Source organism: Rhinopithecus roxellana, chromosome 19 (genome assembly GCF_007565055.1).
Source record: "Rhinopithecus roxellana isolate Shanxi Qingling chromosome 19, ASM756505v1, whole genome shotgun sequence".
NCBI classification, from domain to species: domain Eukaryota; kingdom Metazoa; phylum Chordata; class Mammalia; order Primates; family Cercopithecidae; genus Rhinopithecus; species Rhinopithecus roxellana.
In genome coordinates, this window is record NC_044567.1 from 39,445,765 (window position 1) to 39,463,405 (window position 17,641).

The following is a 17,641-nucleotide window of genomic DNA, read 5'->3' on the forward strand; positions in this document are numbered from 1 at the left end:
AGCAAGATTCTGTCTCAAAAAAATAATAATAAAAATAAATAAATAAATTAGCCCGGCATGGTGGTGTACATCTGTGGTCCCAGCTGCTCAGGAGGCTGAGGGGAGAGGATGGCTTGAGACCAGGAGGTCAAAGCTACAGTGAACCAAGAGCACGCCACTGCACTCCAGCCTGGGCCACAGAGCAAGTCCCGTCTCAAAAAATTAAAAAAATGTGTGCCACTGAATGGCACGCTCTCGAACCAGCCCCCTTGTAGGCGTTTTGGAAAAAGAATACCCATGTGTGTGGCCGTGTCTGTCACTGGTGGCTCCTCCTCCCTCCGGTTCCAGCACTCCCACGCCTGTCCTCCCGCAAACTGTTCTCGGACCTTGCATCCAGCTCTGTAAGTGCGGGGCGGCCACTCTCCCAGCCTGCGTGGGGCCTTGAGGGCATCAGGGTTGGCTCTGGGCCCTTCCCAGGACACTCCGAGGTTTGGGGATCACCTGGTGGCTTTGTGGACGTGTTGGGGGAGCGCAGGTGGGGTCCCTAACCTTCCCCACACACGAAGGGAGCAGAAGACATGCTTAGCATCCATGTTGCCAGCCTGAGTGCTAACCGGCAGCAACGCGTGGCCACAGGGACAGGCCCTACCCTGTCCTGAGCAGGAGCAGGCAATCGGGCTGGGCTTTGGGAGGAAGACCCAGCACCTCCGGGAACAAGCCCAAGGAGGAGAGGAGCCTGGGATGTTCCAAGAGCCCAAGGGACTTCCTGGGGAATCCGCAGTGATGCCTTCACTCCCACGGGGTGGACGGGTTTCGCGGTATTTCTGAAGGGGCCATGGCCCAGTGGAGTCCCAGGAAGGCGGAACCCACACGAGTCTCCCGGCGAGGATGCCCACCAAGCTGTACCTCCAAGGAAGCCCACGGGGACACTGGGAAGGCAACTGGATGGCTCGGGGCTCCAGGGGGAGAATTCCACATCAGCTTCCAGGCAGCAGTTGATGGATGGGTGACCCACGCCACGTGCTCCTCCTCTGAGCTCTGACGTGGCTGCAGTGGGCCAGGGAGGGGCCCTGCAAGCCCAGCTTGACCCAAAGCACCAGAGACAACCCTGGAGGCTGACGGCCAGCGGGCAGCACAGGGAAGGGGGAGGCGGACATTGGTGACGGGCAGAACCCTCAGGCACACAAGGCTCCGCACAATCAGCGTGATCCAAATGTGGGGCCAGCCAGGCGCGGTGGCTCATGCCTGTGATCACAGCACTGTGGGGGCCGAGGTGGGCAGATCACCTGAGGTCAAGAGTTTGAGACCAGACTGGCCGACATGGTGAAATCCCATCCTTACTAAAAATACAAAAATTAGCCATGCATGGTGACAGGTGCCTGTAATCCCAGCTACTCGGGAGGCTGAGGCAAGAGAACCGCTTGAACCCAGGAGGTGGAGGTTGCAGTGAGCCGAGATCGCACCACTGCACTCCAGCCTGGGTGACAAGAGCGAGACTCTGTTTCGAAAAAACGAAAAAAAGGCAAGGCGCAGTGGCTCATACCTGTAATCCCAACATTTTGGGAGGCTGAGGTGGGTGGATCACCTAAGGTCAGGAGTTTGAGACCAGCCTGGTCAACATGGTGAAACCACGTCTCTAGTAAAAATACAAAAATTAGCCGAGCATGGTGGCGCACGCCTGTAGTCCCAGCTACTCGGGAGGCTGAGGAAGGAGAATTGCTTGGACCCGGGAGGTGGAGGTTGCAGTGAGCTGAAAGTGCACCATTACACTCCAGCCTGGGCGACAAGAGCGAAACTCCATCTCAAAAAAAAAAAAGTGGGTGCCTCAGTAAAGGGGGTTTAAAACCAGAAAAAAGGGCTGGAGGCGGTGGCTCACGCCTGTAATCTCAGCACTTTGGGAGGCCAAGGTGGGCGGATCGTGAGGTCAAGAGATTGAGACCATCCTGGCCAACATGGTGAAATCCTGTCTGTACCAAAAATACAAAAAAATTAGCTGGGCATGGTGGTGTGCACCTGTAGTCCCAGCTACTCAGGAGGCTGAGGCAGGAGAATCACTTGAACTTGGGAGGTAGAAGTTGGGTTGCTGTGAGCCGAGATCGCGCCACTGCATTCCCACCTGGTGATAGAGTTAGACTCTGTCTCAAAAAAAAATAAAATCACCTCCCTGAGAAGCTAAGAACAAGCCCAGACCCTGCGCAGGTAGGAGGAGGAGCTTGATTCCAAACCAGGTTGAAGAGTGGCTGATGCGTCCACCAATGCCACCACAACTCACCCTTTCCCTGGCCATAACCCAGAAGTTACCACCCCTGTTTTGGAGATTTCTGAATACCCCACCCCTGAACGTGCACGTAGTTAAGAGTGGATGTAAATGTGACCGTGGCCATGCCCTGAGCTGCTGCCCTCCATGTACCACCCCAGGGCAGCCCCGCTCTGTGCCATATCACGGAGCCAACACGGAGCTGACATGGTTCCCGCCTCGTCATGGAGCCAACACAGCCTCATCCCGGAGCGGACACAGCCTCATCCCGGAGCCCACACAGCCTCATCCCGGAGCCCACACAGCCTCATCCCGGAGCCCACACAGCCTCGTCCCGGAGCCCACACAGCCTCATCCCGGAGCCCACACAGCCTCGTCCCGGAGCCCACACAGCCTCGTCCCGGAGCCCACACAGCCTCGTCCCGGAGCCCACACAGCCTCATCCCGGAGCCCACACAGCCTCATCCCGGAGCAGACACAGCCTCATCCCGGAGCCCACACAGCCTCATCCCGGAGCAGACACAGCCTCATCCCGGAGCAGACACAGCCTCATCCCGGAGCAGACACAGCCTCATCCCGGAGCCCACACAGCCTCATCCCGGAGCAGACACAGCCTCATCCCGGAGCAGACACAGCCTCATCCCGGAGCAGACACAGCCTCATCCCGGAGCCGACACAGCCTCATCCCGGAGCAGACACAGCCTCATCCCGGAGCAGACACAGCCTCATCCCGGAGCAGACACGGCCTCATGCGGGACCAGACAGAGCCACCGTCTCAGTAAAGCTACTTTCTCTACCACCTGCCTACCCTTGAATCCCTTCCTGGGCAAAGCCAGAACCCTCCTGGCCAGAGCCCCACTTTCGGGTTCCTCTGCCCTGCATCACTGCCACGCCACCAGGCTGACCAGCTAAAGCCACGCAGGGCTACCATGTCAGGAGAAAGGACCAAGGCCCAGGGCCCCTTTTACCGGCTCCGGCTCCCGCTCCTGCTCCTGCTCCTGCTGGGGATCCTGGCCCGACTTGGACTTCTTTGGCTTGGAGGGGCCTCCAGGGCTGGAGAGGGATTTCGGCAACGTGACTGAAGATGATGTCAGAGGCCTTGTGGGCCCAGGAGGGCCCCCCAGTCTCTGTCCCCCGCATGAGAAAGGAACAAAGGGGGCAGGTGCGGGCGCCCTCGTGCTCTGCTTCTCCTGAGTGTCCTCGCAGCAGGGCCCTGAGGTGTCCGCGTCCTCCCAACGGCTCAGGTCGCCGCGGCTGAGCTCCCCAGACTCCAAGGGAAGTGAAGTGCTGGCGGGCGCCTGGCCAGCCGACACCGACGACACCGACGAGCCCAGGCTTCCTGGGGTCTTGTCCACAGGGTCGCAGCACTTCATGACAAACCTGAGTGGGGCCAGAGAACAAGGGAAGCACCTTGTGACGGCCCTGCCTGCCGCCTGCCCCGGCTCACCCTCTCCCGCCCCCGGCTCACCCTCTCCCGCCCCCGGCTCACCCTCTCCTGCCCCCGGCTCATCCTCTCCCATCCCATGCACCCTCCCAAGATCCACCTCCCCTCTGGGGGACACAGAGATGAGGCCACCGCAGCCTGGTCCCTATGCTCACAGGCAGGCAGAGGCCGCCAGGTGCCCTCCATGACGAGGGCCCAGGTACACCTTCTCCCCACTTGCCACGTGCCCTTTCTCTTTTCCTTTGAGACCACTTTTTTTTTTTTTTGAAATGGAGTCTCGCTCTGTCGCCCAGGCTGCAGTGCAGTGGCCAGGTCTCAGCTCACTGCAGGCTCCGCCTCCCAGGTTCACGCCATTCTCCTGCCTCGGCCTCCCGAGTAGCTGGGACTACAGGCGCCCACCACCTCTCCCGGCTAATTTTTTGTATTTTTTAGTAGAGACAGGGTTTCACCGTGTTAGCCAGGATGGTCTCGATCTCCTGACCTCGTGATCTGCCCGTCTCGGCCTCCCAAAGTGCTGGGATTACAGGTGTGAGCCACCGCGCCCGGCCGAGACCACTTTTTGTAGCTAAATAGACTCCTCGGCCCCAGCGGCACCGCCCTTACCTGATGGTGGCGCTGCCCCCGGTCAGGCCCAGCGACTGCAGCGTCGTGCCCCGCAGGGCGGCTTCACCCATCACCTGTGGGAGAAGCAGCCAGGACAGGCGGGCCTCGCACTGGGACCCCAGAGCCCAGGGAAACCCTCCGGGCTCTGGCTCCAGGCACCATATCACCTCTGGGCACCGGCATCACCAGGACCACAGGCCACATGCCCTCTCCGGCCTCCGTCCTACCCACTCCCACATCTGGCCCCTGCCGGTCCACACCCTCCGCAAGGCCCAGCTTGAGTCTGGTCTGCAGCCGGGGCAGGACCTGCTGCCCATGCCTGAGCGAGTCTCCCCCAGCCTGGTCTCCACAGCTGGGACCCAAGCTCACTGAGGCCTGGACTGGCAGAGGGGCTGCAAGGAAGAGGCCCTGGAGCCAGGACCCCCTGCCCGGAGCGGGAGAGGCAGGAACGTGCTGTCACCCATGGGGGCGGGGAGGAGGCCTGGGCAAGACATGCACATCTGAGACTGAGCCAGCCGGGCCTCTGGGCCAGGGTCACCCCAGCTCCATGATGCTTGCCAGCCCTCTGCAGGCCCAGTCCCTGCTGGGAGCCCTCCCCCATCTGGTGGGTGGAGGTCAGGCCAGCAGCACCCACTCTTCAAAAGCCTCTGAGCTGAGTGGGCCCCAAAATCACAACATACGGCTTCACAGGCTCTGGTGTCTGGCCAGGACGAGACCCACCCCACGGCTGCCTCCCCCATGGGTCACAGCAGCCCGGCTGCCTCGGGACACTGCCCCGTCCTCCTCCGACTCTCCTGCTCTCAGGGCATTCCTGGGGCTCGGCTCGGGGTGGGCAGGGCTCGGGCCTGGCTGGCCACATCCCACACGCTAGCTCTGACCTGTGAGGAAGGGGTGGAGAAGCTGCCTCCAGCAAGGGCAGAGTCAAGGGCCCAGCACAAAAGCCAAAGGGTGTAAGGGTCCCCAGGGACCCCAGCCTCAGGCCAGTGCTGGGCCTGGGTCCTGAGCCCCGTGGCTCTCCCCTCGAGGGAGGACATAGACCTGAGCCTCCCCCTCACAGCCCTGGCCAGGGAGCTTCCAACTAGGGATAAATGGGGGGAGTGTCCCGTCCACACCAGGGGCCCCCGGGGCTCCTCCGGGACAGTGCCCCCCCACTGCAGCAAAGGGCACTCAGCCAGGGTGGAAACAAAAGGCCCCTGTGAGGCCAGGGACGAGCGCTAGGAGGGTCCCGCCACGGCGGGCTTTGCTTGCGCCACGCCACACTCGGTTTTGAAAATGATCAAAACACCGAGCTAAGCAAATATTTATTAAATGAAACCACTTTTGTAACTCTTGGGCTTTGAGAGAAGCTGAAAAAACAAACAGGGCGCCGAGGGAGGTTTCGGGGCAGCCCGGGCTCCGAGGGCCGGCCACTCCCTCTTTTTCCATGAAACACGTCGTGCTTTCAAGAGCCCGAGTCTCCCGCCACTGCCCCGAGACGGCTGCGGGAGAGCAGGTTTTCCAGTTGGGAAGTGGGCTGAGAGTGAGGACTGGGTGGGCAAGAGTGGGCCGCCTACCTCGTCCCTCGTGTACACGCAGACTGGGGTGGCCCCGCTGGGGTGTTGCAGGCACTCCCTGGGAGGAGAGGGAAGAAACCGTCAGGTACCCCAGGGCACCTCAGCCAGTGCCACGGAGGCCCCGGGGCAGGAGACTCAGAAGGCAAAGGTGTGGGGCCCTCACCCACCCCCTACCCAGGACAGCGTCCCAGGCCCAGGCCACAGCCCTCAGCCCAGGCCCCCACTGTGCCCCACAACCACCGGGAGGAGACACCTGACAGCTGGAGGCACTCCCAAGGAGCATGGCCTACGGTGCGTAGCCTGGGGGTTCCCCCCACCTCCAGTCTTGGGGCCGCTGGCAGGACATGAAGCCGCCGATACGGCCCAGGGACCACAAGGGAGGGACAAGCAGCACTGGCTCTGGAATGCGGCTCATGGCCACCTGCACTCAGAAGCCTGAGCGTGAGGGTCCCAAGGTCTGGGCTTTCATCTAAAGCCGCCCACTAAGAGGAGGTGCCCCTGTCTCCACTGCCTGCCGTCCTCCCTCAGTGCCAACACCTGATGTCACCAAAGCATGGGGGAGGGGTGCTGCCTCCGCTCACGCCCGCTTGCCCGTGGCCAGGGAGGCCATCCTTGTAAGTCCATGTCAGACTCTGCCACCAGTTGTCTTTCTGAGCCTTGCCCCCCAGGAGACACAGCTGGACCCGTGCATAAGTGGGCGTGCATATGCAGCATGCCTCCCACACAGGCCTGATGTGCACAGCAGCCTGGGAGACAGGCACATGCCGCCACGTACAGCTCCAGAGCATGTGAACTGCTGGCGGCACCTGCTGCATAACAGGGGCGCGCCTGTGTTTCCAACTCCCCACCATGAATTCCTCCCCACTGAGAAAAACAAAAGCCCGTCTCAGGCCTTCCTTGGAGACGCTCCTGATCAGTCCCTCTCCAGGGAGGGGAATCTGAGAGGAGGGGTCAGGTGGCCAGGGCCTAGGCAAAGGGGAGGCCAGGGTTGGCCTCAGGTCATGCAGGTGCCCTGCCGGACCCTATGGCCAGTGTGGCTTGCAGGGGCTCAGGTGGGACAGGAAGACACCTGTCTTCAGGTCAGGTGGTGACCAGAATACAGGGCATAAAGATAAGGTGAGAGCTGGGCTGGAAACTGCTTATAGCAACACCCTGGGATGGAAGGGTCAGAGGACAGGGTGCCTGCAGTGTCCAGGTCGAGACACCCATACACGTACGTGCACAGAGTGGGCTCCTGGGACAGGAGCGCTCAGCCTCCGCCTGAACCCACCTGCGTGCTTACAGGCCCGCAGGGGCCCATCATGGGCCCACCGTGCACTTGCCGTGCTCCCGACCCTGGGATCTGCTGACCTACTCGAAAGGGCAGGACTCAGCCGGGCGCAGTGGCTCCCGCCTGCAATTGGAGGGCTGAGAAGGGCAGATCACGAGGTCAGGAGATTAGGACCATCCTGGCTAACACGGTGAAACCCCGTCTCTACTAAAAATACAAAAAATTAGCCGGGCGAGGTGGCGGGCGCCTGTAGTCCCAGCTACTCGGGAGGCTGAGGCAGGAGAATGGCGTGAACCCGGGAGGCGGAGCTTGCAGTGAGCTGAGATCTGGCCACTGCACTCCAGCCTGGGCCACAGAGCGAGACTCCGTCTCAAAAAAAAAAAAAAGGTCAGGACTCACCTCCGTGAAAGGGGAACAGACCAAGCAGAAAAGCCCGAGGTGCCACACCCAGGACAGGCCCAGCCCCGCCACCTGGGGACTCGGCCACGTGTGTGGGTTTGACGTGTTTTCTTTTGTTTCGTGGCCTCTATTTTTCATGTCCTCACTCCTAGGGGAGGGGCATCTCTTCCCCACCCCGGCCCCAACTCTGACAGCGTGGTCTGGCTGCAGAGGCCCCACAGGGCCATGAACTTAGCCCCATGCTCTCCCTGGACCCACTGCCTACAGTGGAGCCCCTTCCCCGATGGCCTCTGGCCTGTGGAGCGCGTGCGCACCACGCACATGGCGGGTGTCCTCTGCACACAGGCTGGGACACACTCGCTGAGCTCCCATCCCACAGAGCAGCCAACAAAGGGCCTTGGATTTGCCTTCCCTCCAAATGGCTGGAGACTCGGCCCAGAGGCCCCGAGACCCGGGGCTCAGGAAAACACAAGGCCCCAAAACGCGCGGTAGCAGAGCCTGGACAGAGGCGGAGGGAGGCCTCAGGGAAGCACAGCCCCCAGGGCCAGGAAGGGGAACCGGGAGGGCCGAGGGTCCCGGCTCCCCAGCATGATAGGGATGGCCAGGGGCAGGAGATAGCCACGAGGCCACTTATCTATGGCTGGGGAGCCCTGGGCCGTGTGGTGGCCGGAGTCCCAACTCACAGTCCTTCCCCAGCACCGACCGCCAGCTTGGGGACCTCAAATCACAAACAGGGACAGAGCACAGCAGCGTGACATCAAACGCCAGCCGGGCTTTGATGTGCGGCTCCTCCAGAGGGATCAGATTCCCTCGTGCGGGATCTGAGGGAGCGGCTTGTGCACACGTTGTGTGGCGGCCAGCCGAGGGGAGGGGCGGCCGACAATCGGTTCCAGACCTTCTGCGCCGGCCCAGCGCGCAGGACGACATGGCCCGGGGGAAATTCCAGCGCCTGAGGAGACACAGCCCCTTGTGCATGGCAAAGCCACTCCCCGCCTGCCCCCCACACAGACCTCTGCAAGGCCCAATGTCTGCAGGGGCAAGACCCAGGGCCTCCCGGGGACCCCAGGCCAGGCCAGGCCACCAGACACCGTGCTCCGAAGCCAGAAACGCAAGACAGGGTGCTGTTGGGCGCGTCCGCGGGTGCCTGCTCGCAGCGGGGTACTGGCACACTCTCACGCACTCTGCAGCCAGCAGAGCTCCCCACTTGGCCAGGGCCAGAAGCCAGCGGGACGGCCAGGAGGGCAGACACGCCTCTGCTGCTGGCTTCGCGGGCATATTCTTTATGCACCACAAACCCCGCCCCGGTGGGGCCCCGCTCCGGCAAGGCTCGGCTGTGTGCTGGGGACAAGGCAGTGAGTCTGGAGCCCTCCGTGTTCATGTCCTGTCTGGGTCTGACAAAGCCGGGTGCAAACACAGGTGCTGACGAGAGCCTAGGCAGCAGCACGCGCCCTGCCGGGAACAGAAGCCCGCAGAGCTGTGGCTGCAGGCCAGGAGCCACTCGGCTCGGGGAGGCCCGCAGAGGGCACCACCCACCACGCGACAGCCCAGCCGAGAAGTGGGCTGGAAAGAGCCTGGGAGAGTCTCAGGGGAAGGCAGCCTCCGGCCGTCCCAACCCAGCCAGGTCCGGACAGGGATGGACAAGGATGAACAGGGATGGACAGGGATGGGCCCCAGAGCTCTGAGCTAGCCTGGCAGCATGCATAGACCCACCCTGAGTGTGGCCACGGGCCGGTGCTCCACCTGGCAGAGCCCTGTTCTCACCAGCAGCCCCTCCCTACAGCCCAACACAGCCAGAGGGCTGCAGAAATTACCCGGCTTTCCTGGAGTCACAGCTTTACCTACAGAAGGAGGAACAGGCTGAGATGGACTCAGCCAGACCCCAAGCGCTGAGTTAAGGCTGGGAGCAGAGGGCTGGGCACCTGGGAAGAGATACAGCCGGGGGCCGGGCACACCGGGGGGCCACTCCCAGCTGGGGTGCCCACGCCAGCACAGCCCGGGGGCACCTCTGAGAGAGGGCAAATCCCTTCCATGGCTGAGCTCATGAGTCTGACATTTACAGAAAGCCCACGCTGCTCCCTCACGGTCTTCAGACGGAAAGCGGCTCAGCTGCTGTGAGGTCCCTCGGCTCACCCTCGGTCACCCCCAACAGTCCCCGCTTCTCTTCCTGCTCAGCAGCTCAGCATGGTCCGTCCACACCCCTGCCTTTCACCACTGCTCCATGGCAACCAGGTCCCTACAGGACTTGGGGTTCAAGCTATGGGACTCGCTCGCCTGCCCCCGTGGACTGCCCAGACGTGCCACAGCACCCCCCGAGTCGCAGTATGACCTCCTGGGGCTCGTGCCTGCTGGCGCTAAACCCACGGAGTGAAACTTCTCATAGGAAATCCTTTAGCATTAACAACCTGTACCCCAGCAAAGACGCTGGCCAGAAAGGTGCTCCCTTTCCTTCTCCGGGTGCCTCCAGGGGGGCCTGTAGGCAATGAAATCCTCGTTTCCACCTCATGTGTCTCCTATCACGGAAGGCACACTCCCCATCATAAAGATCCCAAACTCAGACACAGGCCCACCAGGCAGGTGGACAACAGTGTCCCCCAGAGCTCAGCGTGGCTGTTCACACCCCTCTGTTGGGCAGAACCTTCAGATTACAGAGAAAATGGGAAAGCTTGAAGCCAGCAGCGTGCAGCCTCCGTCTCCTGCCTCCCTGCGGCAGAGCCCGAGAGGCAGAGAGGAGGAGCGGCCAGTCCACTAGGACCCGGCCCAGACCGAGATGCTCCAAGTGCACAGTACACGCAGATCTCAAAGACTTTGCACAACAAAAGCATGAGACGGCTTGCTTTTCTACTGAGATGGCTTGCTTTTCTACTGACTACGTGTCCAGGAAGTCGTATTTTGGGCATACTGAGTTAATTACACATATTACTAAAGCTAATGACAGCTGTTTTTATTTCTTCTTTAATGTGGTAACAAGAAAAAGTGAGTCACTGTCCAGGTACGGTGGCTCACGCCTGTAATCCCAGCACTTTGGGAGGCCGGGGTGGGGTAGATCACCTGAGGTCTAGAGTTCCAGACAAGCCTGGCCAACATGGTGAAACCCTGTCTCTAAAAAAAATACAAAGATTAACCAGGCACGATGGCGCACACCAGTAATCCCAGCTACTCGGGTGGCTGAGGCAGGAGAATTGCTTGAACCTGGGAGGCAGAGATTGCAGTGAGCCAAGATGGCACCACTGCACTCCAGCCTGGGTGAAAGAAAAGAAAATGTGAGTCAACTCCGTGGCCGACATGTGTGGCTCACTGGCATCCCCAAGGCCCCTGCTGCTCGAGTCGCTGGTCAGGCCAGGGCTGCGTGCTACGGTGACACCCTTGCAGTGGAGCTGCGACCTTTGAAACATGTGGTGGTCTTCATCCAAGGAAATCACCCAGCGGTCCCCAAATACACAAAGCAGGCTCTGTCCCAGGGCAACTCCTGGGCAGGCTACAGGCCTGCAGCCCCCAGCCTTGGAACACCCCTTCCAAGCACAGTGCTTACACTGTCCCTGGACTCAGACCTCCTCCGAAACACACGAAGGGAGAAACAACAGCTTCCCACCTGTCCCACTCTGCGAACACCTGGAGTTCCCAAGGCCTCCCCAAGCCTCCTGGGCCAGTGCAGGAACACTAGGCACGAGACAGCCTCCCTCCCTCATGCAGACTTGCTGGGGACCAGCTCCCAGCACAGAGCCCACAAGGCACTCCACCCTCACCGTGGGGCTGGTAATGCCACCCACCACAAAACCTCGTTCACATCCTGCTCCATGGTTAGCAAACTCCAGCTTCTGGGACGAAGCTTGGGTCTGAGCTTTTAGAAATGTATTTATTTATTATTTATTTATTTTTGAGACGGAGTCTCACTCTGTCACCCAGGCTGGAATGCAGTGGTGTGATGTCGGCTCACTGCAACCTCCATCTCCTGGGTTCAAGTGATTCTCCTGCCTTAACTTCCCAAGTAGCTAGGATTACAGGCCCCTGCCACCACACCTGGCTAATTTTTGTATTTTTAGTAGAGACAGGGTTTCACCATGTTGGCCAGGCTGGTCTCAAACTCCTGACCTCAGGTGATCTGCCTGCCTCAGCCTCCCAAAGTGCTGGGATTATACGTGAGAGCCACCATGCCCGTCCCAGAGATAAAATGTAAAGAAACCCTGTCTTAAATTCCACCTCTGGAATTTAGCCCACGGGAGGAGCTGGGGTGGGTGACCAGGTGCAAAGGCCTCCAGCTGCAGGCTCTGCTCCAGCTCTGCCCGGGATGCCCCTGAGACACAGCCAGACACCCCGCAACACCCACATGACACCCACATGATGGAACAGCATGGCTGTGAGGAGTGACAGATGCGGGACCCTTCAGGAAGATGTCCACAGCATATTCACCAGCAATAAGAGTCAGCCACAAATCACTCTGCACCCCAGGCATGAGTGTTCACCAAATGAGATGTACGTGCAGACACACCCGCAGACAGACCCACACTACCACATAGATCAGGGCGACAGGCTGAGGGCCCCGGGCTTCACTACCAATGGCCCCGCCACCTCCTGCTGTCCCGGTTTCTCGAAAGAGCTGCCCCACTTGCTCCAGATTTTTTTTTTTTTGAGACAGAGTCTCGCGCTGTTACCCAGGCTAGAGTGCAGTGGCGCAATTTTGGCTCACTGAAATCTCCACCTCCTGGGTTCAAGCAATTCTTCTGCCTCAGCCTCCTAAGTAGCTGGGACTACAGGCGCCCGCCACCACGCCTGGCTAATTTTTGTATTTTTAGTAGAGACGGGGTTTCACCATATTGGCCAGGCTGGTCTCAAACTCCTGACCTCATGATTCGCCCACCTCAGCCTCCCAAAGTGCTGCGATTACAGGGGTGAGCCATCGCGCCCGGCCCTGTTGTTTCTTTTTACTGTTTTTTTTTTTTTTTTTGAGATGGAGTTTTGCTCTTGTTGCCCAGGCTGGAGTGCAGTGGTGCAATCTCAGCTCGCTGCAACCTCCTCCAAAGCGCCCAAACCCACCCCCATAGCCACCACCAAAGCTACCTCCAGAACCACCACGCCCGGCCACACCGGTTGCTTCTTAAACTAAGTTTCACACGAGGTTTACAAAGTCTGTTGAAGAGGCTTATGCTACCGCAGTGCCCGCCCCACCTCTCCAGACACCCTCAGGCTCCTCCCCAGTGGCAGCCCGGGGCTACTCTGGGCCATTTCCTTACCTCCATCCCCATCTGAGGACTGACAGCACAGCCAGGGAGGACAGCCCTCACCAAGCCCCCATGCCCGTGGGAGCACTGGATTCTGCTCACGCTCAGGGGCACCGCCCGGCCCGGGGACATTTCCTCCAGGACCTTCATCCTTCCTGACTTCTGTTCCCCGTGCTGTTTGGTTTTCTTCTCGCCCTCTGCCACTGTTCTCTCAAGGGAGCAGCACAGAGCCAGGGCGCCGGGATCCCCACTCCTCACCCAGCGCCCACACAGCGCCTGGGGTCACCGCCTCCCTGCCTGGCGCCACTCCTGCCTCGAGTTCTGCTCACCCCTGCCCGAGGCTTCGCTTTTCTCTTAGGCTCTGTCACCTCCTGCCTCGGGTCCCGCTCACCCCTGCCTGTGGCTTCGGTTTTGCTCTTAGGCTCCATTACTGTTGTTTGAGTTGCATTTTGGAGGGAAAATTCTGTGCTTGTCCTTAACCTACTGCCATCCCCAGAGGTCTCCATTCACCCCGACACCTGCCAGGGTGGCCTCCATCCCCATGACCACTGAGACCCAACCTGCAGACCTCAGGGCCCTCACCCATGAGCGCAACACCTGTGCCACGCAGCCGGAGCAGGCCCGGCCCTGGGGCCACCTGGAGCGCCCGACGCACAGCCACCGTCCCAGTGTGGTGCTACTGTCAGACCAGAGCAGGCCCGGCCTTGGCCACCTTCCTAGCACCCGATGTGCAGCCACCTTCCCAGAGCCTGACGCACAGTCACCTTCCCAGCTCCCGACGCACAGCCACCTTCCCAGCGCCCGCCGCACAGCCACCTTCCCAGCGCCCGACGCACAGCCACCTTCCCAGCGCCCGACGCACAGCCACCTTCCCAGCGCCCGACGCACAGCCACCTTCCCAGCGCCCGACGCACAGCCACCTTCCCAGCGCCCGACGCACAGCCACCTTCCCAGCGCCCGACGCACAGCCACCTTCCCAGCGCCCGACGCACAGCCACCTTCCCAGCGCCCGACGCACAGCCACCTTCCCAGCGCCCGACGCACAGCCACCTTCCCAGCGCCCGACGCACAGCCACCTTCCCAGCGCCCGACGCACAGCCACCTTCCCAGCGCCTGACGCACAGTCACCTTCCCAGCTCTCGACGCACAGTCACCTTCCCAGCTCCCGACGCACAGCCACCTTCCCAGTGTGGTGCTACTGTCAGACCAGAGCAGGCCCGGCCTTGGCCACCTTCCTAGCACCCGATGTGCAGCCACCTTCCCAGAGCCTGATGCACAGTCACCTTCCCAGCTCCCGACGCACAGCCACCTTCCCAGCGCCCGACGCACAGCCACCTTCCCAGCGCCCGACGCACAGCCACCTTCCCAGCGCCCGACGCACAGCCACCTTCCCAGCGCCCGACGCACAGTCACCTTCCCAGCTCCCGACGCACAGCCACCTTCCCAGTGCCCGACGCACAGCCACCTTCCCAGTGCCTGACGCACAGTCACCTTCCCAGCTCCCGACGCACAGTCACCTTCCCAGCTCCCGACGCACAGCCACCTTCCCAGTGTGGTGCTACTGTCAGACCGGAGCAGGCCCGGCCTTGGCCACCTTCCTAGCACCCGATGTGCAGCCACCTTCCCAGAGCCTGACGCACAGTCACCTTCCCAGCTCCCAATGCACAGCCACCTTCCCAGCGCCCGACGCACAGCCACCTTCCCAGCGCCCGACGCACAGCCACCTTCCCAGCTCCCGACGCACAGCCACCTTCCCAGCTCCCGACGCACAGCCACCTTCCCAGCTCCCGACGCACAGCCACCTTCCCAGCGCCCGACGCACAGCCACCTTCCCAGCGCCCGACGCACAGCCACCTTCCCAGCGCCCGACGCACAGTCACCTTCCCAGCTCCCGACGCACAGTCACCTTCCCAGCTCCCGACGCACAGCCACCTTCCCAGTGCCCGATGCACAGCCACCTTCCCAGTGCCTGACGCACAGTCACCTTCCCAGCTCCTGACGCAGTCACACAGCCACCTTCCCAGCGCCTGATGCACAGACACCTTCCCAGCTCCTGACGCAGTCACACAGCCACCTTCCCAGCCCCCGACGCACAGACACCTTCCCACAGGCCCCACGCTCGGTCCTCAAGACGTGAACTCACTCCATCCACACACCAGCTGGGGTACAGGTGAGGAAACCGAGGCCCAGGGAGGGTGAGAACCTCCCAGGCTCACAGCAAACCCCAGCCCTGAGTCCTTCCATTCTGCTGGCAGAGCCTTTTACTGTGGACCAAGACTTCCAGCCACAATGAAAAGACCCATATTGACAAAGCGCCCATTTTTACACATTCAGGGACAACGTTTAAACCATTAAGTGACAGATAGGAACTGATACACACCAATTACTTGTTTTTATTTTATTTTATTTTTTCTGAGATAGAGTCTCATTCTGTCACTCAGGCTGGAATGCAGTGGTGTGATCTCAGCTCACTGCTACCTCCACCTCCCGGGCTCAAGTGACCCTCCCACCTCAGCCTCCAGGGTAGCTGGGACCACAGGCACGCACCACCATGCCTGGCCTAACATTGTTATTTTTTTGTAGAGAAGGGGTTTCACTATGTTGCCAAGGCTGGTCTCGAACTCATGAGCTCAAGCGATCCACCAGCTTCGACCTCCTGGAGTGCTGGGATTACAGGTGTCAGTCACTGTGCCCAGCCAGCCAATTACTATTAAGATTTTCTGGCTGGGAGTGGTGGCTCAAGCCTGTAATCCCAGCACTTTGGGAAGCCGAGACGGGCGGATCACGAGATCAGGAGATCGAGACCATCCTGGCTAACACGGTGAAACCCTGTCTCTACTAAAAAATACAAAAAACTAGCCGGACGTGGTGGTGGGCGCCTGTAGTCCCAGCTACTCAGGAGGCTGAGACAGGAGAATGGCGCGAACCCAGGAGGCGGAGCTTGCAGTGAGCCGAGATCACGCCACTGCTGCACTCCAGCCTGGGCGACAGAGTGAGACTCCACTTCAAAAAAAAAAAAAAAGAGAGAAGATTTTCTGGTGGATCACAGGAGCTCACGCCTGTAATCCCAACAGTTTGGGCAGCTGAGATGGATGGGAAGATTGCTTGAGCCCATGGGTTCAAGAGCAGCCTAAGCGACCAACACAGTAAGACCCCGCCTCTTAAAAAAAAAGACTTTATGAGCCCATCCAGGGAAATCAAGCACAGGGAGCCCTGTCCCCAGCACCAAACGTCTCCCCTTAGCGCTCACCAGGCCCCCACAATGACAGAGGCACATCCCTGCTCTTCTAGGAGGACAAGGCTGGGCTGCTGGGCCCATGAAGCTCAGAATGATGAGCCATGACCAGCCCATCCCCCCGAGGCTGCTGCTCGTGAACCGGCAGCCCACACACCCCTCCTCTACCGAGGAGTGCAAAGTGCCAAGAGGCACCACAGGCCAACACAGAGCTTGGGTGTTCAGCTCTGGACCACACCCAGTAACCACAACAGCTTTCCCACCAAACAGGGTAGGGAAGAGCCCACTGGCCCACTGATGCTCACCTGGTCTGTGCAAAATGGCTGAGAAGCTCCCAGAGGGTCTGGCCTGAACAGAAAGAGTCCTGCAACCTGGAGCCGTCGTCCAGCTGCAAAGCAACGCGAACCTGGAGAGCACCAGACGTGAGAAACTTCCTTAGGAAGAAAGGCACCCATTCCATCTCAACCCCGACTGATTCTCCAGACAGAGAGAGGGCGACTGCCCTGCCCCAGCCTTCGGGGAGAGGCTGACCCCCACGGAGAAGGCTGCCCTCCTGTGTACTCTGGAGGGAGGGCCATGGAGGCTCCCTGGCAGGGCTGCAGCAGCATGTGTCTGTGCGCATGTGTGTGCGGGTGTGTGCGGGTGTGTGTGCTGGTGTGTGCGGGTGTGTGTGCTGGTTGGTGTGTGCGGGTGTGGCGGGTGTGTGTGCTGGTGTGTGCGGGTGTGTGTGCACATGTGTGTGCGGGTGTGTGTGCTGGTGTGTGCGGGTGTGTGTGCTGGTGTGTGTGCTGGTGTATGCGGGTGTGTGCTGGTGTGTGCGGGTGTGTGTGCTGGTGTGTGCGGGTGTGTGCGGGTGTGTGTGCTGGTGTGTGCGGGTGTGTGTGCTGGTGTGTGCGGGTGTGTGCAGGTGTGTGAAAATGCTCATTTTCAGTTGCTAGTTATCAAAACACAGAAAGTTGCTTGGACCCAACCCAGGGAAGGCAGAATTGGTGCTAAGACTCATGTCCCTCCTTCCCCAGCACCCCCGACCACCCCCGGTCCCCAGCCAGCTGAACGATTCTGTGCTCCACACAGTCAGTCTGCCCCAGAGCACAGCCCACCATGTTCTCAGGCCCCTCACGGCTCCGGGAAGCAGGCACCATCTCCAGCTTGGCATTGTTGGGTAGGTTGGCGAATCTCCACTGCAGAGAAAGGTCGAGCACACTCCTCTGAAACCTGCAAGACAGACCAGAGCCCACTCACTGCCCTGCAGACCCTGATGCGCCCTGCCATCCACGTCCCGCCATCCATGTCCTATGGCAGCTCCCCAACAGCAGGAGGTCATGACCTGCAGAGGCACAAGGTGGGTCCCTGATCACATGGGGCCTCCTGCAAGCAGAAGGGAGCAGGGAAAAGGAAGAACTGGGCCTTGGGGCACGCCGAGGGGGTTGCTCCTTCAGAGTCTGGGGTGCTGACAGCTCCAGTGCAGACGCTTGGAAAACAGAGAGAACAACTGGGGCGTGAATGCTGCTGCACTCACAGAAGCAGGGGTATTACAGCCCCTGGCCATCAGAGCTGGAGCCACCACAGAAAACCCGGCTGCCCAGGCGCGGTGGCTCACGCCTATAATCCCAGCACTTTGGGAGGCCGAGGAGGGTGGATCACCTGAGGTCGGGAATTTGAGACTAGCCTGGCCAACATGGTGA

The 17,641-nt window shown here is 60.6% G+C and overlaps 1 protein-coding gene across 1 annotated transcript in view; it reads right to left on the minus strand.

Moving 5' to 3' along the window:
• The window catches only part of ASPSCR1 (ASPSCR1 tether for SLC2A4, UBX domain containing), a 43,589-nt gene that overhangs the window by 19,928 nt on the left and 6,020 nt on the right, over positions 1-17,641 (minus strand). The window contains exons 3-7 of the mRNA XM_010354329.2: positions 17,057-17,171; positions 16,262-16,362; positions 5,837-5,894; positions 4,284-4,357; positions 3,205-3,616 (exon numbers count right to left, since the gene is read on the minus strand). Of these exons, the coding sequence (XP_010352631.1) occupies positions 3,205-3,616; positions 4,284-4,357; positions 5,837-5,894; positions 16,262-16,362; positions 17,057-17,171 (760 nt within the window). The remainder of the gene's footprint in view (positions 1-3,204; positions 3,617-4,283; positions 4,358-5,836; positions 5,895-16,261; positions 16,363-17,056; positions 17,172-17,641) is intronic.